Source organism: Sylvia atricapilla, chromosome 9 (genome assembly GCF_009819655.1).
Source record: "Sylvia atricapilla isolate bSylAtr1 chromosome 9, bSylAtr1.pri, whole genome shotgun sequence".
In the NCBI taxonomy this organism is placed as follows: domain Eukaryota; kingdom Metazoa; phylum Chordata; class Aves; order Passeriformes; family Sylviidae; genus Sylvia; species Sylvia atricapilla.
Genome location: NC_089148.1, coordinates 26,349,571 through 26,375,623, shown reverse-complemented (window position 1 = coordinate 26,375,623; position 26,053 = coordinate 26,349,571). Strand labels below are relative to the sequence as shown.

The window sequence follows — 26,053 nt, the reverse complement described above, 5'->3', positions numbered from 1 at the left end:
TGCCTTAAAATGTTTTGTGATGTTGATGACTGGGTAATGGACTTGACACTTGGGCCTAGAAACTATAGGGATAAATAATGTATTTTGAGGCCAATTCTGTAAAGCAGGGAGTATTCTAAACCTCTGATTGCTGGACATGACAAAGTGCAAAATCTTTAATCAAGCTCCGCCCTATAAATCTGAGTTTGATGGCTAAGTGTTGGGCAGTGTTGGTTTTTTGTTGTATTTTGTTCTAACTTAGAATGACACTTCAGCTATGAGAGTGACAAGCGAAGGTTCTTGGGTATTAGTTGGAGATGATTATATTCTTAATTGTTAAACTCCTTAGAAATTAACAGACAAGTCTTTAACTGGAGAGAAATGCTACTAAAACTAACAAATCCTTCTTTCAAAAATACTGGCTTCAATTAAATATGTAGAAACTCTCAAAATCTGCAGTCAGAATGAAATGTTCTTCATGTTTCTAGTCAACATGATATATTTTTTTAAACCTCCAGTCATCATATTTATAAGGAAATAAAATAGCTGGATCGCTCTTTATAATAATATACACATCACATCTGAGTGCTGCCTAAACATTGTAGTTTAATGAAATGTGTTCAACTGTTGTACATAAATGTCAAGTGATATAAAATTCACTTTTTAATACAATAAGGCAGGAATTGGGAATGAATTAGACGGGAAAAAAATATTTGAAGTATTATGCAAACCCATTAATTCTATATTTTACCAGTGCGATTTAAGATTACTGAAAATAGATCCTGTTAGTCATTTTAGCTGACACATGTTGTGTTGCAGTGCCAGCTCTACTCTAGAGTTGCTGGGAGTCTTTACAGAGCAGTAATACACAGATTTGCTTTTAAGTTCTCATATAATCAGAATTAATGAAGGCTTTAATAGCAGGCTTTTTATTTACTTATTCGCAGATGCAAATACACGAGCAATGTTGTGGTACTTGCAGCTAAATTTAAATACATTCTAATCAATTCTAAATGAGTGGTAAACCACTTAATCTCAGATCTTTATAATTTCAAGATATTTATGTATAAAGTGTATAAAGTGTGTTCTTTTGTTTGGGATTTGCCTCTTAGATCTTTTACACTTTTCATCATCTGCAGATTAATTTTTATAGAGAGATATCTGTGGCTGTGTGTGCGTTTATGTAAATACATCCATCACATCCTTGAGTGCAAGGCAAAGAAAATAAATAATTGTCCATGCTACAGTGGAGGCAAGGGAAACAAAAAAAAAACCCCAACTATGTGTGGTTCCTGGGAGAGTGTTTGGAATTCTTAACACCGATTTGCTGGGAAGCACAGAATTACAGCAGTGTTTAATTGTGCCTTAAAGGACCTGGAGACCCTTCTTTAAAACATGAAAGGTGTTTTTTTAGGCACTTACTCTTTGTTTTACAAGAGAAAATTCAAGCCTTATAATGGCAAGTGATACTGCTTGTGCTGTGTATCCACTGCTGATTTTGCTCCTTTTGAGGAATATGATTTTTAAATTTTTTTTTTTTTTTTTTTGTATTTTTCAGTGAAGCTGGGTCTTCCCATGGCCCATCTTCATCATCAGTGAGTGACCAGCCTTTCTGGGCTGCCACAGTGTTGGTGGAGGTAGGGTGGGGAGGAAAATGCATTTGGAGGGGAGATTTTGAGCAGGAAGCCTGTTGGTAATTAACACACAAGGACTGGCTCTGTCCATTACAGAAATTTTAAGGAAAATTTAGTGTTGTATATCCAACTTGAAAGAGGTGATGTGGCTATCCTGGGCTTTTAAGATCCAATTATTCCTGTAGCTGTTGGCCGAAATGACACTTCAGGAATACTGGAAGGAGTTCAGGGAGCTCAGTGGGAGCAGGGAAAGTGGTGTCAGGGTTAAAAGGGTTAAATGCTCGATTGTCCCACCTCACCTTGCCCCACACAAAGGTGGAGCAAGGCCTCTGGAATGGTGGATCCCAGTACATCCCTAGGGTGGGATGAGGCTGTTCCCTGCAGTGTTTCAGGAGTCCTGTTCACAGGTTTCTGACAGTGAGAGATGCCAGACACGCTGCAGAAGCACAAGAATGCCCAGCAGTTACAGACCCGGCTGCTCCCAGTGCTCTGGAAGTTTCCTCCTACTCGTTTTCAAGCAAAAAGCTTTTTACCTTTCCATCCTAATTTGGACTGTGGAATTAGACATTGTGCTGAACACTCCTGTGGTGTCTAATTTATAATATTCGCCCTTTTGTTTCTCAAAACTGGCTGCTTGCTCAGCATAAAGGATGCTGTGCCTCAGTTGTCCTAAATGCTGCCCTTCCCAAGTCATGCTCTGGAAAACAGAGTTAATAAAAACCCTTTGTGAGGCAGGAGTCTGAGTACGTGGGAAACTGAATGCTGAGATCAAGAAAATTATTACTCTGGCATATTAATTTTTAATGGGCTGTCTTTCTAATAATGTTTCATCTATCAAATAAATGATAAGCACATCCCAAGTGACTTGCACGATATTCCCAGAAATGTACAAGCATAATTCCAATGCCTATATATTTTAATGAACTAATTACAAATTAATTATACCAATTATGCATAATCAATAGTATTTCTGCTTTGTCCTGTGTTTTCTTTTGATTGTCTTTAGGGATTTAAAAGCTTAAAACAGAGCCACCTTCCTTTTTTTTTAATAAGGTTCTTAAAACTTTGGGATAGAGTTACCCCTGTTGCTATGACAGAGTAGTATTTATACAGGATATTCTTCATCTTCCTGTGGTCTCTATGTCTATTTAAAAACCACCTTTTTTCCCCTTTGAATGTTGTAATTTGTAATTATGTTGTAGGAAATCTAAAATTTTTGAGGCCTCTGCTCTGCTGGCAGCAAGGTCAGTACTTGGCAAGAGGGGAGGTGGAAGGGAAGGTGATCCTGTGGATTCTTGAAATTATGGATTTTTTTTCCTTTTATTTAAATAAGAAACACTGACAACATCTCAAAATTAAATCTTCTGTGTTTTTTTCTATTGTCATCGCTGTGCTGGGAGCTGGTCAAAGCTCCTAGGCCAGGCAGTGCTTTTTCTTGGTGGTGCTTTGGTGGAAAGGCTGCAAAGGTCCCCTGGCCATGACAAAACTGTGCTGCTCAGCCTTCTGGCCAACTCCTCGGTGAAGTAACACACTCTGCCTCCTTTCATTTCCTTCTCCTTTCACTTGGAGAGGCTGCTCTGCCTTTCACCTCTTCACTAACCTTTATGTGGTGCTGCTGGCACGGGTGGTGCCAAGCGTGCTCTGATGGTGAGGCTGGAGGGGTTTGGGATCACCTGGGATGCAAGGGGCTGCAGCCAGTGTATTCCGTGTTCTTTGTCAGCAGACCTGAAAGTATCCAGCTTAACAGTAAATCTGTCCAGCCTGGAACTAATCATGGAATCCCAGAGTGGTTTGGGTTGGAAGGGATCTTAACTCTCATCCAGTTCCAAGCCCTGCACCTTCCACTAGACCCGGCTGCTCCAAGCCCCATCCAGCCTCCTGGCCAGCAAGTCAAGAGCTAAGCCGTTGTTTTTGAGACCAATCCCTTTTTCTTAGAAAGAAATCGAAAGATACATTATCAGCTTAAAATAGAGAAGAAATGCTGTCTAAAAACGGCTGTGATCACAGAGCAAGGGGAAATAAAAATCCCGTAAGACTTGTAGGGAAAGAGAAGACATCCCAGCAGGATAGGAGGTTCTTTGAGCCCTGAAACAGTGTTTACCAAAGACCTGATGCATTGCAGGCCAACAGATTCTGTCAGTAATGTTTTACAGAAATATTGGAAAAACCACAGGTAGCTGAATTGCAGATTTCTTGAGGCAGTATTGACCAGAAGGTAACTTGAATGGTCTGATGAGCTTTTATCAAATTAAACAAAAAGCTGAATGGACTTTATGTGGAGCTTAATTCACTGTGCTTTGAAGTCAGAGTCTTTTTAAAGCAGCTGTTTCAGAGTGCATGAAACTGGAGAGGGTGAGGGGTGGAACGGGGAGGTTTGACATTTTGCATAACTCTTGGGAAGGACTGTGAGATGCTGTTTCTCCCTGTCTGTGCTGAGAGAGAAGTCCCCAGTGCCTGCTTGCTTTGCCACAGTCCAGCTGCCCTGGAGAGCTGTCTGGCTGTAGGAACTCATGGACTCACCTGCTCCAAGCCATCCATGGGAGCAGAAAGAAGCATTTCAGCACTCAGGAGCTTCAAGTTACCCTGAGCTGGAGAAGCAGCGTGAATTGTGCCTGCCTTGGGCTGCCTGGGTCAGTGCTCCGGGGGATTTTCCTGTGGTCTAGCAACAGGGACCCTACAGCTGCCTTATTCCTGGCTTCCCTTTATTATGGGTAGCAGTTTTTCGTGCTGCTGAACTGAAGTCTCTTTTGCTGCACATTCAGCAGGTTATGTTTTGTCCTTCTCCCAGGGAGCATGGGAAACAATTGTTTTCCCTTTTCTAACGAAATCACTGCATAGTCATTCACGGCAGGAAGTGAAGCAATTTAAGTGTCTCCAAATATCTTTCCTCTTTTCTTTATGCCCCAAACAGGCTCCAGATGTAGAGTTACAAAAAAAGCAAACTGACTTCTTATTTGTAGAAGGTGGCATTCAAGTAGATTATATTATTTTTTTTTCCTTTTACTTTCTTGGTCTGTTCAGCAGTGAGATGCAGGCTGGAATGCTTTGACAAGTTGCTGGCTAAACGTTTGCCCTCTTGTGATAATTTGAGCTTTGTCTGTTCTTGTGATAAGTTTGTTATGAACAAAGAAGCATATTCACGTCTTTGTTAAGCACATTTTCACCTGATCATGTGATGGAAACCTGTGGCTTACTGGCAAAAGCTGCACAGCTGTATTAAAAAGCAGTTTTACAATGGCTATCAGCTTGGTACTGGGAAAACTGATAAAGGCAGCTTTTCTCCCATCTCTACAACCCATCCACATTCATTAACATCAAAGTTCTGTAAGCCTCAGTACCAACTGTGTTGGTACTCATCTCACGGAGGATTTGCTTCTCTCCCCCTATGGGAAAGTTCTACATCCTCTAAATCATATTAAGCTGCTTCATGTGTAAAATAATTCTTAATAGTGTGTCATGAATTGAATTCAGTGTAGCTTTTTGAAAAATTCTCTTGGAGTTCAGCTTAAAAACTACTTTTCAGGACCTAAGAGCTGGTGAATGCAGTTGAGCACATTCCTGGAGAAGTTTCTGAGGTGTTCACGATTAGTGGGTTCCAAAACCCTCAGTGCTGCAGTACTAAGGCATTGGGAGAGCAGAGGCCATTTTAATAAGGAATCAAAGAGATTTCTGTCTATCTCAAACGAAGATACAGACAGACCCACAGGAACAGCTTGATCAGCAAGAGATCTGGAGAACCTGGAGGCAGGGAGTCACATTAGGGGTTGGGTATTCCCTGACACTGGGCTGGAGGGGGCCATCAGTCAGATTCTAAACGAGAAGTTAGGGAGGAATCTCTAGAATTATTCAGGTTGGGAAAGTCCTCTGAGACCTTTCAGTCCTACTGTTCCCCCGGCACTGCCAAGGCCACCACTGCCCCATGTCTCCAAGTGCCACATCCACAGGACATTTAAATCCCTCCAGAGATGGGGACTCCACCACTGCCCTGGGCAGCTCTGCCGGGGCTGGACAGCCTTTTCCATGAAGAAATTTTTCTTTTTATCCAGCCTGAACCTCCCCTGGAGCAACTTGGTCATTCCCTCTCCTCCTGTCCCTGTTCCCTGGGAGCAGATCCCAAATCCCCCCGGCTGTCCCCTCCTGTCAGGGAGTTGTGCAGAGCCACAAGGTCCCCCCTGAGCTCCTTTTCTCCAGGCTCAGCCCCCTTCCAGCTCCCTCAGCCTCTCCTGGGGCTCCAGACCCTTCCCCAGCTCCTTTCCCTTCTCTGGACATGCCCCAGCCCCTCAATGTCCTTCTTGTCATGACCTCAGAATTCCAGATACCTGAGCAGTGCCCAGCACAGGGGACATGCACTGCCCTGGTCCTGCTGCCACACCAGTGCTGGTACCATTGGCCTCCTTGGGCCATCCAAGCCATGCACAGCCAGTTTCTCCAGGAGAATGCTCTGAGAAACAATGTCAAGGGCTTCGCGGGCTTCCAGGCAGAAAAATCCACAGCCTTTCCCTCACCCACTAAGCAGGTGTTGTGGTTTTGGCTGGGATAGAGTTAATTTCCCTCCTGGTAGCTGGTGCAGTGCTGTGTTTTGGATTTAGCATGAGAACAATGTTGATAACAGGGCGATGTTTTAGTTGTTGCTAAGTAGCGATTACTCTGAGTCAAGGACTTCTCAGTTTCCCATGCTCTGCCAGTGAGGAGGAGCACCAGAAGCCAGGAGAGGTGATCTGAACTAGCCAGAGGGATATTCCATACTATGGGATATCATGCTCAGTATATAAATCGGGGGACTTGGCCAGGAGGGGTGAATCACTGCTCAGGAACAGGCTGGACATCAGAATTGTGCCTCATTAGTTTTTCTCAAGTTTTATTCCTCTCCTCTCTTTTTGTCATATCATTTTCATTATATTTATTAGCATTAACATTGCTATTATCTTCTGCATTATTCAGTTATTAAAATGTTCTTATCCCAGCTGTGGGTCACCCCAGCCAAACCCAGGGCAGCAGATTTTGGTGGAGCAGGACCTGCCTTTCAAAAAGCTGTGCTGATCCCCAGGTTGTCCTACATTCAGTAAAAGGCAGAGATTTTCCTTATCCCTTTGCTGTCTTGTAGAGCAAACTATTCTTGTAGATGTAGGAGCATCCCTCCTGTCCCTGTGAGCTGCAGCAGCTCTGGACAATACCTGAGTTTGCAGAGAAACTGGAGCATTACTGAGAACATCTGTTTTCCTTTGCTTTCTTGCATATCCATGAAATAAATGCTGAGCAGTATTATTACTATTAACCTTTAGAAATGTTTTCCCTTCTTCCCCCAAATTCTCCAATCTGGTTGTTCTTTTTCATTTCCTGCTAGAAAGAATAGCTTTTAATAAAAACAAAAAACCCCAAACCAAAGAAATTCATTATTATTCCACAGATGTCTTCTGCCTGCGAGAGAAGGCGAGAATTTAAAGGGACAAAACTGTAGCTGGATTTTCTGTTTTAACCACTTAGTAAATCTCAGCCAGTCTGATAATGTGGATGAGGCTGGAGGAAGCTGTGCTGGCCTGGCAGTGGGCATGGGGAGATGATGGAGCAGAAGGTGTGGAAGAGCTCAGCCCAGACAGCTCCAAATTTATTCTGAAATGATGAGATTTGAGATGTGTGTTGGTGCTGATGGATGAGCATGAAGCATCCTGAAAACTCATGGAAGTTATGGGATGTTCTATTTTCTTAGTACCTCACCCTTCTGGAAGATGCTGCTCCCCAAATCCAGGGAGTCCTGTTGCACTTGGAATTTTCTGTCTGTTCTCAATGTGATTCGCTGTAGCCTTAACATTCTCTGCAACCTTTCTGCCTACCCTTCTGTCTGTTCCCTCATCGACTCTGTTCCTCATCCCTGGAGGTGTTCAAGGCTAGACTGGATGGAGTTCTGAGCACCCTGGGACAGTGGAAGGTGTCCCTGCCCATGGCAGGGGATGGGATGAGCTTTAAGTTCCATTTCAACCCAACCCAGTCTGGGATTCTGTGACTCTTTGGGCCAAGTTTGCAGATCCTTGTTGCATAGAACCCAACCTGTCCTCTGTCCCCACTTTTATTTTGCAGCTTTTTCTGCAGCAAGTCTTCCATAATTCATGTGTTTGCTGCTTATGAAGTAAGATTTTCATGCAGGGGAGAGCTCTGGTTTGTGTAAAAACACATCCTGGACTTCCACAGACTTTTACCAGTGCTGAGGCCAGCTCACACTGGTGCAAGTGCTGCTGGGTTGGATTTTGGGTTCAGGAATTCTTTGAGTCTGAAAGCTGATCAAACCCACAACCTGTATTAAGGCTCACTGAGCACAGGCTGTGTAGGTGATACCATTTATACTTTTTTTCCCTTGGCTTGTTGGTATTTTCTTCTTCTTTCCCACACATCTCTATCCCTTCTTTATCTCATCACACAGTGGCTTTCCTCCACTTCCTTATGAGTTCAGGGATTTTTTTTTTTTTTTCTTATCTCTGTGGCTTTTCCCTGTAGTCAGCACTCAGTGTGTTTTTTCTGGAGCTGGAAAGTCTGAAAGTCTAAGATATTAAGAGAGTCTAATGAATGTAATCCCTGAGACTTTAGCTCTGCCGAGAGCAAATATGAAAGGCGGATAAAACCTTAGATGGATTGAGAAGTTCGATAAATTAAAAGATAGCGACAGGCACCTGAGTCCACTGCACGGTGACACTAAAAACGCCCAGAGCCGGTGCCTATCTTTGATCTTTTTGTTTGGGGAGAGCAGTAGTGTGTGAGGTCTTTTCCCTGGGGTCCCTGGTCCGCAGCAGAGGCGTGGGGAGGGTGCTGTGCTCTCCATCCAGCCCTGCCAGACTGAGTCACCGCCGGCCACCGTGTTCGTTCTTGCTGGGGAAGGCTGATAGCATTTCACATCCCAGATGATGAAAGCCTGGTGTGGGAAACCCATTGTGCCACCTCCTCCTCTTTTATTTTGCTCTTCCCTCTCCTCCTTTGGGTGGGGCTCTGTTGTGGTTTGTTGCTGTTTTGTTGGGTTTTTTTTTTTTTTCCTCCCCCTTCCCTGCGAATTCCTGTTTCTTTGCTGACATTTCCCACAACAGAAGTTTTGATTAATGCCGGCTGCACACCAGAGCTTCTGAAATTCATTGCTTTATTCCCTCACTGCAGATCAATAAATAGTAATGTTTTATTTCCAGTGCTTTGCCTTACATCACAGCAAAGTTCAGCGTTCCTCCTTGAATACCCCTCTGTATTTAAGTTTGTGTTGCTTCAGCACATCAGCCCGCAGTTTATTTCTCTGGTACAGCCAGAGGCTGTGCGTTGTGTAATCTCCTTCCTGAGCAGCCCTGCTGACTGCAGTCCGAGTGGAAGAGGCAGGAACAGGTCTGAAATGCTTCGAATTTCACTCCGGTGCAATGGATCTAACAAAAACCAGTCGAGCACTTCCTCAGGGATGTTTTTCCAGGCCTTGAGAGTGCCTTTGGCAGTTCCTACGGCCAAGTGCTGTAAACATGTTGGAGTGAGAGAACAGGAGGTTTGGAGCTTGAGTCTCTACCCTAAAGTGAGGCCACCTCCAGGAGGGAATCAGACCCCACTCACAGCTGGCTCTCCCTCTCTTCCCTGTCTGTTGGGAGGCGCTTTGTGCTTTGAAAAGGCACAAAGAAGGGCACTTGCCAGTCTTGACTTTTGCATCCCATTGGCACTGTTGGGGTCACTGTGGAGGGTGGCTGTGCAAAGGGAACCACAGGCACTTCACAGAATGAGAGCGTGGATGAGTATTTAGAGTAATTTCACAACGCTGAGCACGCAGGTACATTGCCATGTGCACTTCTGCCTTTGTTCTACATAACAGCGAGGCAAACATAAAATGCCTCTGGTTCTTTTCATTGTTGACAGGTATCTTTCCCTTGTTCAGCATCAAAAGTGTCGTGTCTAAGAGTCTTCCAGCCCGGTATCTTATTCACTGAAGTGTTTTAAATATGGATATATATGTGTGTTAGACCTGGAAGTGGTCCCATGCAAAATGTAATGAAGCTGGGCTGCTCTGACCTCTGAGCTCCGAGGCGTTTGTTTTGGCTCCCTCACAGAAACCTGCAGTATACAAATTGGCACTTGTAAAAATGTTCAGATAAATCAAAAAATGGCACAGGGGGGAAAAAGTTTCAAACTGTTTCTTTTGGGATCCTTCGCCATGCTATTTTGGATGTGTGTTTTTGTGGCAGCAGGCAGTTTGTTGCTTGAAGAAAGCTGAAATATTCTAGGAAGTCAGGCTAGCTGGATTTAGATCTCAAGTGATGCCAAAACTAATACAGCCTGTAACTAAGTGAGAGTGACTTTGCACAGGGAATGTCAGTCACCCACAGCTTTGTCTTACATTTTCATAGGAGTCTTTAAAAAAAAAAAAAGGCAAAACACAAACAAAACCCCAGCAAACTTGGGAGCTGCTCCCATCCAGTGGAGCTGTAGATTCAGTGCTCCTCATCCCCAGCCCGGGGAGGGTCTGCTGGGGCTGGCTGGATGGGGATGGGTTGTCAGAGCAGGGAATGCCTGCGGTGCTGGGAGCTGGGCTGGCCTGGAGTGCCCTCTCTTGGCTGCTGCACACCTCACCTTTTGGGAGAGACAAGGGAGCAGCCAGCCTGGTTTATCACTTTTATTTCCCAGCAGGATGGGCAGCTGCACTGGTTCTGTCTCCAGGTTTGCCTCCTAAGTCCCTCTGTGTGTGGATGTTTGGTGCCCATGGCCATCGAAGCCACAGTAAAGTTGCAGCCCCAGCGTTGCACGTTGGACTCTCTTAACCTCCTGGGACTCTTAACATTTTAGCAGAGCTCAGGTTTTTAAGAGATTTCATACTGCCCCGAACCCAGGGATCCCAGAGGCAGCAACTGCAGTGGCCCCTGCCTGACTCTGCACTGCTAAATGAATCCAGAACAAATGAGGCTCTGAAAATAAGGAGAAAAATTTGACACCTGGACTCGGGGAAACATTTGTGGGTTTCGATGAGGAGCAGTGGGGAGGAGGGAAAACCTATGGTTCAGCATAGTTAAATATATGGCGTGCTAAGTATGAATAAATTGTGGCTATTTTAAACAAGTTCATGGAATCTGTGGCTGGCTCGGGCACAAAGGGGAGGACAGCAGCCACAGCACATGAGTTCCTCCAAGGGTTACCTGGAGGCCACTGTCCTGGACTGCTGCTGCTGCATGGCAGGGGGCAGCTCTCAGCGTTTACACAAGTGGCAAACATGTAATTCTTCTCTTAAAAACGAGCTTTTTTGAGTCAAGGGGGCTTGTCTCCTCAGGGCCCTGCTTTGCGGTCCGATTCTTCTCCTCGTTGTTAATAAATGATTCATTGGTGTAAAGGAATCCTTCAGGAAAGGCAAAGGCTCCTCTTTAAATGTGCCAAGGCCAGTTCATTACCATCTTGGAGGTCTTTTCCAGTCTTAATGTTTGTATGATTTGTGCTCATTTTAACGTGGCCAGTTCATATAGGATCGTCCACGGCACTCTCCTTGTGCTCTGATACAAAGCCATGTGATAATTTCTTGGAATATTGAAATTATATCACTTCTGGGTTGGGGGAGAGAGTTGCAAACTCCATCCCAGTAAAGGAGCCTTCACTTTAAAATAGAGGCTGAAACCTGGTGCTGCCTGCTGGTGACTAAAAATGACTATGAGCCAAGTAAAATGAGTCTAGAGCCTCAGGGAAGGTGTGCAGTCACACTGGTGCTCTTTAGCAACTTGGAATGGTTCTGGCTGGTCTGTTAACGTGGAGGCAGCCCTGAAATCCCACTGTGGGAGTGAACTTGCCTTTTAACTATACTAACCACATACAAACTGTACCTTTTGCACTTAGTGTAGAGGGAAAGGATCTGTTTTTCATCCTGCTGCAAGCGCGGCTTTCTTTCAAAAACAAGACAACAGCCCTCACAACAGGCACAGTTGCACTTGCCATTTAGAAAATGTGAATTTGGTGAACTTGGTGTTTGCTGTCTTGTTTTAGCAGGTGGTTCTTTAGGAGGGTGTGTTTGGGGTCAAGGGTAAATCATAAGGCAAGGTTTCAAAAAAAGCCCCAGTGTTCCTTTGGTTTTGATAAGGAAAGCACAGTGCAATCCACTGTTGTGACAGAGCATTAAATTACAGAGAGAATATGGATACAGGATTACAGCTTGAAATTCAGTGGCTCTGTGCCTTCTTGTGCAGTTTCTGTTGCATTCCTTGTGGCAATCACATTGTGATTCAGCCACTGGTAAACCCTGAGGTTTTGAGCACTGCTGGTGCTGCTGCTGAGCTCTCACTGTGCAGCTCATCCTGCTCCTCTCTCCCTGTACAATAGCTCCCTCTGCTTGAAATCAGCAGTGGGATTGTTTTCTACTTGTCTGGACAACAGTTTTCAACGTGGGCTCTTTTTTTTAAGATTTCTGCTGCTCTTCATGAAGCAATTCCAGTGCATGGCTTGTGCTCGTGTGTGTTGTGAAGCAGGGAAAATAACCACATTGGCCTCAAAACCTCCCTGCCTAGAACTGTTTCTCTGTAGGAACTCTTTTCCTTTTGGAACACTTCTTTCAGCTAAATTATCTCTTACCAAAACACGATGATTTATTGAGCAAAACTTGTTTTTATTTCAGTGGTGAGTTGAAACAGGACTGTTTCTCATCAGAAATGTGGTAGTTAGGCCACTGACCCTGCACAGAAATGGCTAATGGTGAGATTTCCATGTCCTGCTTAAATGGTTCTAATCCAGAACTCAAAACTGAACTGATTTAGATCAGACATAGCAGGAATTTGAACCTGGTTCTCCCCCATCCTCAGCCAGCACCGTAATTACTGGGCCAGTCATTCACTCACAGAATTTTGTCAGCTTATCTGCATGGGTGGGGGTGAGTGCTGGGTTTGTTTTGTTCATTTTTTATCAATATAGCTAAGCCAGCAAAAGTCATATTATAAAAGCTGTTGTGTCAGCAAAGGTGTAGTTTTGCTGAGAGAGCATTCACCCATTCAGGGAACCAGCATAAACCCCCCTGGCCACGGCAAGATGAGCCCATGATAGGAAAACTTGCTGGTTTAGTTCTCCAGCAAAGCCTCCCTAATGTGTATAAGTTCCTTTTTGCTGGGAAGGGGCTGTCTGGGCTGGATCCTGGGTCTGCAGAGTTGTCCAGAAGAATTATTTCTGATTTACAGTGGAGCAAACCCCCAGATTAAAACCAATTTAGAAATCTCTGTTGGTTCCAGTGTTGTTGGGCTGGTTGGGGTTTGCTGGCAAGAACAAAGGGCAGCAGTACCTTCAATTCTCTACATTCAGCACTTAAAGCAAAGCTTTTTAGGAATCCCTTTGGATTCTTCTTCTGAATTTGGTGGGCTTCGGTTCATTGCTGAGAATCTCCTGCGGGGATGCTGTTGGAAGCTCAGGGAATCCTCCCTGAGCACCAGGTGCAGCAGGTTTGGGCACAGACACTCGGGCAGCACGAGCACCTTGGCACAGGAGGCAAACACAGGGAGCCTGCTGGGTTTGGCTGCTGAGACCTGACACTCGTGAGGGAACATCTTGTGTGCTCTGCGGATAAACCGCAGAATTATAAAATTATAAAAAGCGGTAGAACGGCAGAGAAATTGTTGCTAATCTTTTATTTACTTGAATCCAGCCCCGGCGTGGCTCTTCCTGCTGAACTCTTTAATTTCACTTCTCTAATTTCAGCCTTTTACAGATATTACGGGCATTGCCTCATATGTTTGCACATACCTTAAAAAACATGTGCCCTTGGAAAGCAGTGAATAGTCATATAAAAACAAAGAGCTTAAAAAGCATTCCTGTTTTCAAATTAACACTGAGGTGCTGAATTCATGGTGGTCTTTGTGATTTGAATTTTGCCCTTTTTTTTTTTTTTTTATCCCTCCCATGCCCTGAATAAGATGCAAGTCCCGAGGGAAAAATAGTCCATGATTGTGCATTTGGAGACCCAGTGCATGCAAGGAGCATTTCTGAACTTTATGAGCCCTTAGCAAGGGGGAAAAAGGCTAATTGCAATCTTAAAAAAAACAAATGAGGAAACATTTTTTTTTTTAAAATCAAAACCCCATACGTTTGTTTTGTACATCTTTCTGCCAGTACATAATAATTTATAATTGCATTGAATTGGGAAGAATTTTTTTAATGAGTGAAGGCATGATAGAAATGGTACAGGACACAAAGCAAAGGCTAATAACTGGATAAAATGTCAACTGAAGTGGATATCTTTGCATAAGTTTACAACGTGTATAATATTTTGTGCTTGACACTCTCTGTATCCACCACTACATTGTTCCTTGCCTTCAGTAATAACCGTAGTTACTCTTCTCTTGCTGTCTCCTGTTCCCTGTTAAGGTGGAGAAAATGTCCCTTCTAAGTTGTCACGTGGAGTTGATGAAGCAGAAACGCTGCAGTAACACAGCCCACATAAACTGCTGCTCCTACAATATTTGGGGGTTTCATTTGAACTCAACATTTTGAATTAAATTTCTACTTAGATTTCTTTTGCCGTCATTTCTGCTGCTCTGAAGCCCTGGGGTGACGTGCAGAGGGGTTATTTTCTGTGACATTAGCACGTCCCAGGCTGGATGGAGGCTGGTGGAAGGCTGCCAGTGTTGTTGTTCTGTTTGCAGGTTGGCCTGGCTGTGTCTGTGTGTGTAAGGAGAGGGCAGGCAGGCTATGGGTCACCTTTCACATCTTAACATTTCTTAATGGATTAGGCAAGTGATGGAATACCTCCCTTTTTGCACACTGTAAGCCTTGGCAGTGGTAGCAGACAATGTTTTCTGAACGTCTCAGCAGGCATCAGTCCGGTAGCATTAGAGGATGAACGTGCTTGAGTGCTCTTTACACTCTCCAAACAAACCTCATCTTTCAAGGCCTTCACTTGGGGGTGTTTTTGTTTTATTTTTTCCCCCCAGGATCCCCTGGATCCAGCAGGAACAGCCATTGTGATCAGCTCCCTGGTGGCAGGTGGAGTGGCTGAGCGTGGGGGGCAGATTCTGCCGGGCGACCGCTTGGTGTTCGTCAATGAGAAACACTTGGATGGTGCCACCCTGACAGAGGCAGTGGAGGTGCTGAAATCTGTGCCCCCAGGCACAGTTTCCCTTGGAATCTGCAAGCCTTTAGTGGTAAGAATTGATTTTAACTATTCTTTTCTCTTGTTTCATCCCATGGCGTGTGTAGATGGGGGTTGTGTTTGTGGGGAGAATTCAGCGTAAGGTACGTGTGCATTTGGGAGACAACTGAGCTGCTGTGCCTTGAGAGGGCCAAAAGTTATGGCAGATGGGCAGGTCAGTGTCCCAAAAGTCTGCCTGGAAAAACAGCACCCTCAAGTTCCTCCTTCAAGAACATCCATGTGGAACCAGAAGATGTGCCTGGGCAGACCCACGTGTGCTGTGTGTAACGTGGTTCCAGCACTTCAGCAACCCAGTTAAACGTGTGCATTTCTCTCTGAGACACTGCTGAGTGCTGCTTGAGCTCCACTGACATCAAAGAAACCTACTCTTGTTTGAAGTCAAGACTGTAAATTCCAGCAGAATTTCCCTTTTCTGGAATCAGGGCTTTGGAACAGTAGTTTACTGGGGAATGCTGCAGCATTGTTCATCAAGGGCACTCAGGCAAAATTAATTAAAGCCTCAGTTAATAGAAAGTGCTTGTAATTCAAAGTGGTAGAGGAGTTGTGAAATAGGAGTGTAGGAAAGCTGTTAAATATATTATTTCCTTTTCTAAAAATTGGTATTTCATTGTTCATATCCTTGTATTTGTCTTTCCTTCCTGCACATCTCTTTAGGTTTTAATGCATCTGAACCAATATCTTCAAACAATAAAAGCTGTTGACTTCATCTTTACCCTTTTTGACTCTGTATTTTTATAATTCTTTTCTAATGGCTGGTTCTTCTTCTCCCTTTTAATTTATTGAAAGATGTGGGATTTTTTTTAACGTTGTTGTTGTTTTCCTGAGTCATTGTTGGTATTACCTTTTTTAGGGAGAAAGCAGAGAGGAGGAGAAGATGCACAGTGTGGATACCAGCAGCATCAAAAGCAGCCCTGGGTCTCCAGAACCAATAGATAACACAAATTTCTCAGTAATACTTGAAGCACCACAGGTATTTGGTTACTTCTTTGGTTCAGCTCCAGTTTATACAGTCAGGAAATGATGTTTTAAAGTAAAAAAATACAGTATGTTTTTCAGATAAGACTGAAAGTATTGGATTCCCTCTGAAAAAGCCTCTAACAGCAAACTGTGCCAAGTGCATTGGGAGCACTTACCAATGCAGCTCCCAGACTGCCTTATCAAATTTATTATGTCATTAAAATACCTTGGGTTACCTTGGATATGAAGTAGGAATGTTGTATTGTTATTACAACCAGAAGTGGTGGGCTCAGCTCTGCACAGAAAGTAAAGCTTGGAAGCAGAATGCTTTTAATTATCATGAAGCAAAGCAAAAAAGTAGTTTAGAATATAAGGCACTCTTGAAATATTTTCTTCTTCATAGCCTTCTAATGTTCTCTGGAGTGATTTCTGTACTCTTGCCTCAACTCTCCTCTCTCTTACTATCTGAGAAATAATTCTGTTTATTGTGGGAGGATGTGGCATTAAAGATAGTGAGAAACTCAGATACCAGGGTAATAGGCAATAATATTGCAGTTCTCACCAGTGCTGAGCTAGAGAGATGTGGATATCTTTTGACTTTCATCTGTTCTCCAGTGCTTTGCAAAATTCGTGCTGGTAAATGTTTTGGTTTTTTTTTAATACAAGAAAATACAACACGTAAAGGATCATCCAGAACTGCAACACAAGGAAGAAAAATAAATTCCAGATTTTCGTGTAGCTGAACATGTGTATCTGTCTCTAGGTGCAAATGTATTTTTAATGCTGAAATGGTAGATTAGAAGCACCAAAAGGAGAAGTATTATAGGGTAGATGTGGGTATACTCTGAAGAAATCAGCCTGGATGATGATAAATGATATTTACTGATTTTCACAATGTAAACTGGCGTTTGTTGTTTTCTGGGGGCAGAGGAAGGGTTGCAGAGAATTTATCCTCTGCCAGCTCAGACTGGTTTTCTACTTCCTAAATAAAACCAATGTCATTAAGTATTTTTAAAGAATATCTTTTATCTTAAAAGTCCTGAAACTGGAATGATCAGCTTGGACAAAACACCCCGCAGAGGAATTTACTTGCATTTTGTTTTACCTCACGTGTGACAGCTTTGGTAACAGCCATAATTCCCATCCATGAATTACCTTACCTGCTCGCACAGGTAGCCAGCAGTGGTGTGTTCTGGTGGCTCCCACTCTGAAGCACTGGCAAACCAGAATTTCAACCCCAAAATGATGGAATTTGAGGATTTTTGTTTGCTGCCAGGGTGTTTGCAGCATTCCCTGCGCTGTTGGTGGCGTCTGGTGCTGCAGTGCAGCAGTCAGGGAGGATCCAGAGCAAACTGCTGGGTCAGGGACACAAACCATGTGTGGTTCTGAGCAGAGACAGCTGATTTATGTGCCCTGGACTTGGGGAAGTGCTGGGAGAAGGACGCTGCAGGAACGAAGGGGAGTGAGGTGAAAATGGAGAGAATTAGGATCTCTTCAGACTGGGTGTTTTATGAGATCGAGGTACACAGATCAAATGGATTAAAGGGGCATTTAATGCTAGTTAAATTAATAAAATGGGTGGATTTCTGGGTTGCTGGTGTTCTGCTCTCGTGCCAGCTATTGGCTGCACTGTTTCCTTATGCTCCTGCCTCTCTCTTGTTTTCTCTCCTGCCTCTCACTTGAATTATACAAACATCTTGGCAGTGTCTGGGGGCTTTCCTTCTGTATTTGTACAAATGTAACAAAACAGGATCCTGACACCCAAGGTCAGAAGTGGAGCAGTGCCGTGGGGAGTCTGGGAAGGGGCAGGAAGCAGAAACAAAAACATTTTGAGGAAGGAGCCCTGAATCTGTCCGTCGGTTTTGGAGTCTGGGGGTTTGGGGTGTTGAAGTTAGGCTTGGTGGCCTGAAGAAAAGAGGGGGAAAGCTCTCAGTGTGTGGCAAAATCCTGGGATAAGTGCAGGGCATAAAATCCCAGCCGCCTGTGCAGACTCACTGTGAGCCAATGAATAACTCCCCGTTCCATTTGGGAAAAACAGGAGTTGTTGGAAGTTGGGGAAGCACGTGACAAATCCCAGAAAAAGAACTGTTGAGTGAGATCTTTCAGAGTGGCTTTTAATGCCTTTTCCCTTGGTTTTGTTGTTTGTTTTTTTTTTTTTTGGTTTGTTGCTCTGAGTTTGGTAGAAAGGTGAGCACTGTTCTCCTTAAAACAGGAAGGTAATGAACAGTCATTTATATACTTTTCTTTTTTGGGGCATATGGGTCATCCATTTCCCCTCTGCCCCAGGTTGAAAGTTGAATGGAATATCCAAGGTAGGGACAAACAAGTATGGCTTTCATTTGGGGTTTTGTGGGGTTTTTCAGTTGATGACACTGTTGCATAAGCAAACTCTTAGGCTGTTTATTTAGCTGATAGCATTTTAAGAAATGTTCATGCATTCCTAAAGCAACAGCAGATATGTCTGGAGCACAGAGATACTTTAACTAGATTTATATGTGGTGGCTTTAGTGTTAATTAATAATTTTATTCCCTAACTTCAGTCCAGATTGGTTTTTCCAAATGGCTGCAGCAGTATCTAAGTCGTGCAACTTAAATTTCTTTATATTGAAGAAAAAATAATTGCACTGTCTACTTCCTGTGTTAAAATCATAAGTCAGGGAGTCCATTTGCTTTTAGAAAATGCAAAAGGTAGAAGATTTGCACTTTAAAAATAAGGATGTACTTTTCACATGGGCAAAAAAATAAAGCATAGCTTTAAAAGAGTGGGGAGAAAGCACAGTGTAAAATCTATATTCCTTTAATGATCTTTGCAGGGTTTCAGAGATGAGGTGCCTTTTAAAGAAGAGCTCGTTGATGAGCCCCATTTGGGCTTGGGAAGGTCGTTTCAGCTTTCTCAGCAGGATGATGAGTATGGGAAGGAGTCCTGGGAGATGTGTGAATTCCTGAAACCCAGAGCAGAGGACGTGGAGGAGGAACGGGAAATGTTGGTGGATGAGGAGTATGAAGAGGATCCAGACTTCCTGAAGTGTGATGATGCATCAGGTGGAGAGAAGGCGACTTCAGACAGGAGCCTGGACACAGAACCATGGGCAAAGCAACTGGAGACTGCTGAGATGGAGGATTTAAGATCCAGTGTTAGCCTCAGTCCCAGAGAGTCCCTGGAATATCCATTCAGTAAAGATCAAATGGTAAGGAATGCTATGCTGGTGTCTCTCAGGGCAGACTCCAAAACTAAACCCTCAGGACTCTCTCTAGTCTTTTAATTATTAGAATATAACTCATTTATTTACTTGTGTACCTCTAGCAGACACCAGCCTATCTTTTTGTATATTTTGGAAGGTTTTTTAGCTAACTAATTGTGTAATTACCTGCTGGAGTGAAATATGTGGTTGGGTATTATTTACAGGTATCCTGAATTTGTCTTTTTACCCAAAAACTTGTGGGTTTGGGGTTTTTTAGGGTTTTTCTTTTTTGAAACTGGGCTGATATGGGGCATGTCAGTAACAGCAGAATGTCACTTCATGGGTTTGATATTCCTTCAGCCAGGTTGTGTAGTTGAGTAAAAAATGAAATGGTGAAAGGAATTGAGGCAAGGATAGTGGTGGATAAAGGAGTAGGAGGAGACAGGTTCAGATAAATTGCCACACTCTTATTTATCCATCTTTCTCAAGTACTGAGAATTATTTTTTCCTTCTGATTCTTTGTTCATCCCCTTACCAAACAAAAAAGTGATATTATCAGCCTCCCATGCACCAGCTTCTGAGGTGTGTGTGCTTTTATATGAAAAAAAAAAAAATTTGAAGTGGAAAAGGACTTGACATCACAACCACAGAGAATTTCAAGTTTTGTCTTGTCCCCTTAAGCAGTATGTGTATATAAACAGATAAAATGAAGTTTCTACTGACAGTTTTATAACAGAGTGCACAATATTAAATTTATGCGTTTGTTACTTATAAAAAACAAATGAGCAAGAGCAAAGAAATTTTTGTCTGAATTAGGTGAGGAGAAATATACAGTTGCTTTATATTTCAGTTGCATATAACATTTCTCATGCCTCTTCTTAATGCAGTGCATAAATGAGCAGTTAGTATTTAAATGAGCAGTTAGTATTTCATAGTTACCTGAATAAATATGAATGTAGCTGAGCAAATGTGTATGTTTGCTGTAAAAATTAATGTTGCTGTCAAATACCCCTGTGTAAGTTAATACCATTGTTTTCTAACTTTAATTACTTCTTTTCTCCTCTGTGAAGTGTGAAGAGAATGCTGCTATAAGGTCACACTTTTCTGGAACCACAGCACACAGCAGCTACCAAAAAGGCGTATTTGATGCTGAAATTACCCAGTCAGAAGTGAAAACTGAGATGGATTTAGGTTTGTGAGAAGGTTTCTCTTCATCTCATAATTTCATATTTACAAATCTGTTTTTTTATTTACCAAAACACAAGTACTTTCAAATGAGAAAATATTCAAATCAAGAGTTCTGCATTAAATGGGTTTCAGTTTTATAATCTTGCTTCCCCTTCCAAATCTGGCCAGTGATAAATAAATGCAGAAATTAAGTGACAGGCTCTGGAGGTGACTTCAGCACAACCAGAAATTTGCAAGTGCTCTCTGTGGTAGATAATTGCCCCACATCTTGAGTTTGTGATCTGTGCTCAGGAGCAAAGTTTCTCCTTGCCAGATGGCCCCAGATGGATGGTTAGGATTTAGTAGATTCATCAGAGAAATAAATTTATCAACTTGCCTGAAGTGGCACTCCCTGCTTGGGAGGAAGGAGCTCCAAGCCCTCTCCAACCTGGCCTTGAACACATCTGGAACCTGGTGGGATAAAGGATTTCATTCCAAGGGTGAAATAATTGGTGGATTCACATCTTCCCCCTATTTTTCTTCAGGGACAAAGCTTCAGAGTGACTCCAAAGGACCTGAGCTTGCTGCTGATTCAGAAGCAATTGGAAAGGAAGCACTGAAAGAGGAGAGTTATGTTTTTCCAAAGAGCCAGGAGTCTGGGAGAGTAACAACCTTAGCTCAGCCTAGAACAGCATCAGGGAGGTATGGAGGAAGATTTCAGGTTTTGAAAGACATTAGTTTAATAATCTTAACTGTCCTCTTGCTTTACTCAGCTGAATCATGGATAAAGGCTGTGTGGAATGCTCAGACAGACATAGAGGGCTGGGTCTGCAGCTTTTACAGGAGCTGGAGTTTGGCTGAAAACTTCCCATGTTTCCTGCCCTGAGCATTTGGGACAGAAATGTGAAATGGCTCTGCCACCACTCCACAGTGAGGGGAGTGTGGATGTGGCCTGGAGGAGAGGGATGTGGCTCCTTGAGGAGAGCTCTCCTCCTGCTTTTCCCTTCCCTTTGTTCTTCCTTTTGGGAAGAGCAGTCCAGCCAGAGCTCTAAGGCCTCTGCAGGAAACTTTAGTCCTGCCAGTGGTGCTGGGAAGCCTTGAGCTGGCACTGGCTGTGGATATTTGCCTGGTCTGTCCCAGTTTTTCCCCACCAATTTGGTCAGTGGAGCTTTTGGGGCCTGTTGATTCCAATCCTCAGTACTTCCCTTATTCCATCTGAAATCTCTCAGAGGGAAAGCAGCTCAACAATAAGGTGAGGAGATGATTCTGTAGGGTTTAATGGAACACACAGGATCTGTTCTGCCACTTGGATCATGATCTGCTTACTGGTTTTGGCATGTTTATATCCCTCTCCAAGCATCACAGCATATTTATCAGAAAGTTAATGTTAATTGCTTAAAGAGTCATTTCGAATGAGTAAATGCAGTGCAGATTTGTGTATCACAGAGCAGCTTATAAATTTGGTCTGCCCATCATGTTTATTTCTGGAGCATTCCTTAAGTACATTTAAACCTAAATACAAAAATTCCTGTCTGGTCTGTTGACTCTGTACATTTGCTTTAAACTGGGCAGTGTGAGAAGGTGTTGCTGTCTCGCTGCCAGATACAAAATATGTGAGGAATTGTGACCTGGCATGGGTGATGTCTCTTTTATTTTTCATTCTTCCCCTCCCCTCTGCCCCAAATTAGTGAATTACCCGAGAGAGAAGAAGGAGAAGGAGAAGAAACTCCAAACTTCAGCCACTGGGGACCACCACGGACGTATGTTCATATGATTGCATTGTTCTTTTCCATTTGCCTCATGTCTTGTTTTATTTTTCTGTGAGCCACATTAGTTCTTGTTGGTTATTTGTTGGGTTTTTTTCTCTCCTCCTCTGCCAATAACTTTAGGGTACCTGTGTACCTTGGGCTTTCCTGAAGACAGGGACTTTTTAACAGATGTTCAGCAGAATTCTTCCTTCTATTTATACAGCTGACTTGGGAAAGCTTGGCTGGTTTAGGATGTGGGTGACCTACAAGTTCTTGCTCATTTAATAACTATTAGGTGTGAACAATGCACATAGTGCTGTGCTGTCTCCCTTTCCATAGGTTCCCTGCTAAACCTCCATGGCAGGATTCCAGATTGCCAAGCCAACTTTTTAGCCACATCCTTGTTGTATTGTTAACATTTTTAGCTGAATTGTTTTTATGGTCCCAAGTAAAATATGATCAGAAAGTTCCTGCTTGAGCTGATGAATATGCACTGAAGTCAGTGTTCAGAAGGTTCTATGAAACACTTCATCATTTGTCTAACGTGCCACTTGCAGGGCTTCCCATTCCCAGACACTTTGCTCAAGCTGAAAGAGGATGAGTGTTTACTTGAAGATCTGACTTTCTCTGAAATAAAGCCTCTGCCCAGTGGGCATGGATTGGCAGCAGAGTTTTTGCTCTTTCTGTGGGGTGAGATCTGCTCAGGGTGAAAACTCAACTCTGTTGAGAGCATTCTCAGGCTTCTGGCTTTATCTCTTTATTAAATCTTCTTGAAAGGCCAGGAGCTTGCATTTATTTGAGGCTTTGCATTTGTAGTTTAAAATAAAACTGTTTGAAGCTCTTGAAACTACCACATATTTTTTTCAGTGTTGAGATCTTCAGAGACCCTCACGTGTCTCTTGGAATCAGCATTGTTGGTGGACAAACTGTCATAAAGCGCCTGAAGAATGGAGAAGAACTTAAAGGGATCTTTATCAAACAAGTTTTGGAAGACAGCCCAGCAGGAAGGACAAGGGCTTTAAAAACTGGAGATAAAATACTTGAGGTAAATGGAGATAAACCTTCCTTTCTAGTCTGAGAAATAAAAATTGACTCAAAAAGCTTTGGGTGGAGAGAGGAACAAAATACTGCCACCACTTCATGAAGTATTGACAACACTGTGTTTTTGAAAACCAAAGGGAACCTCTGGTGGTGTTTCTTTTTTTAAGGTCCGATTATGGAGCTCTTTTAACATTCTCCTCTGTATTTAAGAAAAGAAGTGTCCTGGTGTCTGAGGGGGAAGTGAAAAAAAATGGGAGTGTCCTCCTCCCATACAAATGAGGAATAAGTTATAGCATGTCTGTAAGCATAAATTTAATATATACAAGGACACAGACTGTTCATACTGAATTATGGGCTGTTATTTTGTGTTTGTGGATTTAGAGTAGTTAACTGATAACCACTGTTTGGGATAAATCCCTGATTCTGGCAGGTGCTGTGGGGGAAAATGTCATTCTCGCCTCTCACCTCTGGCTGATTTAAAAAAAAAAAAAAAAAAAAAAAAAAAACAACAAAAAAAACACCTCATTTTCCTCCAAATTAATTTTTCAGTATCTGGGGTACCAAGCTGATAGTGCTGTTCAGGTGTAGTTTGCAAACAGGTAAAACCTGTAAGAGTAACATCTAACATTATGTAACACTCTTGACAATCTTATTCCTTGCGTTTTTATCTAGAAGAATTGTTTTGGGCAACATATGGCCATCTCTTAATTATGAATACCAAGCAATACATTTTTCTTTAAACCATCATCGAAACATACTTTACAAATAATTACTCTTGACTGTTTTTGATGCCTTCCTCAGATACACTAATCTCGTGCAAGTGTGTGTGATGCCTTGTAATGACTCTGTACCTAATAAAAATAAACACTGTTTGTCAGGTTTCTGGGGTAGACCTACAGAATGCCACCCACGAGGAAGCAGTAGAAGCCATCAAGAATGCAGGAAATCCTGTGGTGTTTGTAGTCCAGGGCTTGGCTAATGTACCAAAAGTAAGTTTATTTCTATTTTTATTCCAAAATGCGTAAGATGCATCTTATTTTAAACTTGGCTGGGTTCTTTTCAGCCAGTTCTGTCAGTTTTTGTGTCCTGAGGATGGATCCTTTCAGTCAGTTACAGACCAATTGATTGATGGATTGATTACCTCTCTGGTTTGATTGGAAACCTCATTTGTCTGATTTACGTGGAGTAGATGTAAATCTGTTGACTGGGTGTTAATTCAACTCTCTCACCTGTGTACTAAGAGCCTGGCCCTCTGCATTTTAATTTGTTCATATTTCATAATCTAGTAATAAACTCTGTTATCCAGAGGAACAAAGCTATAATTAAAATTAGTCAGATTCACACCAGCAGCTCCTTGTGAAATGTGTCCCCAGAGGGAGCTGAAATAGTTACCTGGGAGCAAGTTAACTTCCAAGAGATTTGAGGCATCTCATCATCTTTTGAGGCCAAGGCAAGAAACTTTTTTAAGCCACAGTAAGAACAGGCACACAATTCTACCTGCCTAAAGTACACACAGGAACTCCAAACTTCTGATGTAAGAATGTAATTTCAGTAAATCCAGTGAAAGAATGTCATTCATAGACTGCACTGCGGTGCCCTTCTACACGGGGCAAAACGCAGAGTGCACTGGGGAGCTTTGTGGTTGTCAGGGGCTGATTTTTGGGTGTTTGTTTTGCAGCTGTAATGTTCTGTCTGATGTGGGTAATGTACATTGGTTTTCAGGTGGTTTCTCCTGCCCAGCCTAAGGGAATCAAAGTCAGCAAGGATCCGAACGCAGACAAAGAACATAAGAGTGATAAGGTATTTATTCCATTCAGAGCTTTACCCAGGTTTTACTAAATCAAACAGTATAATAGCATGTATTCTAACTCCATGATAAGCTTCCTCCAAAGTCTGAAATTAAATCTGAAGTGTTTTGTTGAAATACCTTTGATTCTATGACTTTTTGCCAAATTCCTGCCAAATATTCTGACATTTATTCTGTGGGTGTCTGCTGGGTGCTGAAACCCTGTACTTAGCACAGCTCCTCGCTGTCATCTCTCTGAAGTACCTGGTTTGCTCCGTGTGGAGGCAAATTGATTCCCTTTGTTCAGGCAGAAACAGAGAAACGGCAACATGTACACAAATGATATCCTCAGTGTGAGGCTGCCTGAAATTCAGTGAAATCACGTTATGGGGGTGATGAAATCCACAGACTCCTCCTGCATTTCCCACAGCTGTGTAAAATGAGGGAGTGACTGAGGGATCTGTGGCGGCTCAGCTAATCATGAGGCACTTACAGTGACTTCCAAATAACTTCACAGCAGCTTTAAAAGAGGGAAAAAAAAACCCTGTTTGGTAGAAAACGGGGAGTTCGTGTTAATAAGGGAAAAAATTAATTTTTCATTTTCAGCTCTATCACACTCATAGCCTTGGTGTTTTCCTGTGGGATCTGCCCTGACTGAGGAGTGTAGTTCAGGGGCTTTGAGGGTGTGAGTGCAGCAGGAGCAGAGACAGAATTAATGCAGACAATAAGTTTTTCCTGGTGCAGTCTAACTACAAATAGGATGAAGTTTCCATTTGATCCTACTCAGCACTCTGGTGTTTGTTGGGTACTTGAGAAGGCCCTTTTTACCTCCAAAAGTTTTTGTGAGACTCCTCTCAGATCCTGTCGGGGACAGGAGCAGCGAGGCTCAGTTATCAGAAAAGGTGTTGAAGACATGCTTTCATGCCAGAGGATAATACTTCCAATGAAGCACTTACAATCTCCCTTTTCTTGTGGTTTTTTTATCTATATTTCTAATCTCAAAAGCTCTCATCCTCTGGCAACGTGCTGCCTTTAATCTCCAGCACTCCGGTGTGTCGCGTTCTGCGGCGTTCCGAGGTTAAAGAGGGAGCCTCATCTTTTTCAGACCTTTTTCATCTATTGGTGCTATAAACTGGTGGGTGGAATATAGAAGAGCTTCAGTGCATAAATAGGTAGCTCCTTTTTGGCTTTGAACATGGGCTCACAAAGCAGTCCTACTGCACTTCTGTGAGGCTGTCTCAGAGTTGGAAGGAGTTGCTATTAGTGAATTATTAGTCCACGTCCCTGTGGGGAATCAGTGATATTTCTAGTCCAGTCTTTAGAGAGTCACAAAAGAGTTTGGTTTGAAAGCAGCCACATTCAGCTGGAAAGTCTGCCTCTTCCTGTATCTTTTCAAATGCTGAAAGTTCTTCTCTGGTTTGTTGGCATTTATCCTCCTCTATTGATCT

General features: G+C 42.9%; 1 protein-coding gene across 4 annotated transcripts in view; it reads left to right on the top strand.

The window, feature by feature from the left end:
* The window catches only part of PATJ (PATJ crumbs cell polarity complex component), a 134,933-nt gene that overhangs the window by 28,593 nt on the left and 80,287 nt on the right, over positions 1 to 26,053 (top strand). For all 4 annotated transcript variants that reach the window (XM_066325375.1, XM_066325379.1, XM_066325376.1 and 1 more), the window contains 9 exons: positions 14,507 to 14,716; positions 15,575 to 15,694; positions 18,495 to 18,869; positions 19,934 to 20,054; positions 20,576 to 20,732; positions 21,719 to 21,790; positions 22,646 to 22,823; positions 23,698 to 23,808; positions 24,542 to 24,619. In XM_066325375.1, coding sequence (XP_066181472.1) covers positions 14,507 to 14,716; positions 15,575 to 15,694; positions 18,495 to 18,869; positions 19,934 to 20,054; positions 20,576 to 20,732; positions 21,719 to 21,790; positions 22,646 to 22,823; positions 23,698 to 23,808; positions 24,542 to 24,619 — 1,422 coding nt within the window. The remainder of the gene's footprint in view (positions 1 to 14,506; positions 14,717 to 15,574; positions 15,695 to 18,494; positions 18,870 to 19,933; positions 20,055 to 20,575; positions 20,733 to 21,718; positions 21,791 to 22,645; positions 22,824 to 23,697; positions 23,809 to 24,541; positions 24,620 to 26,053) is intronic.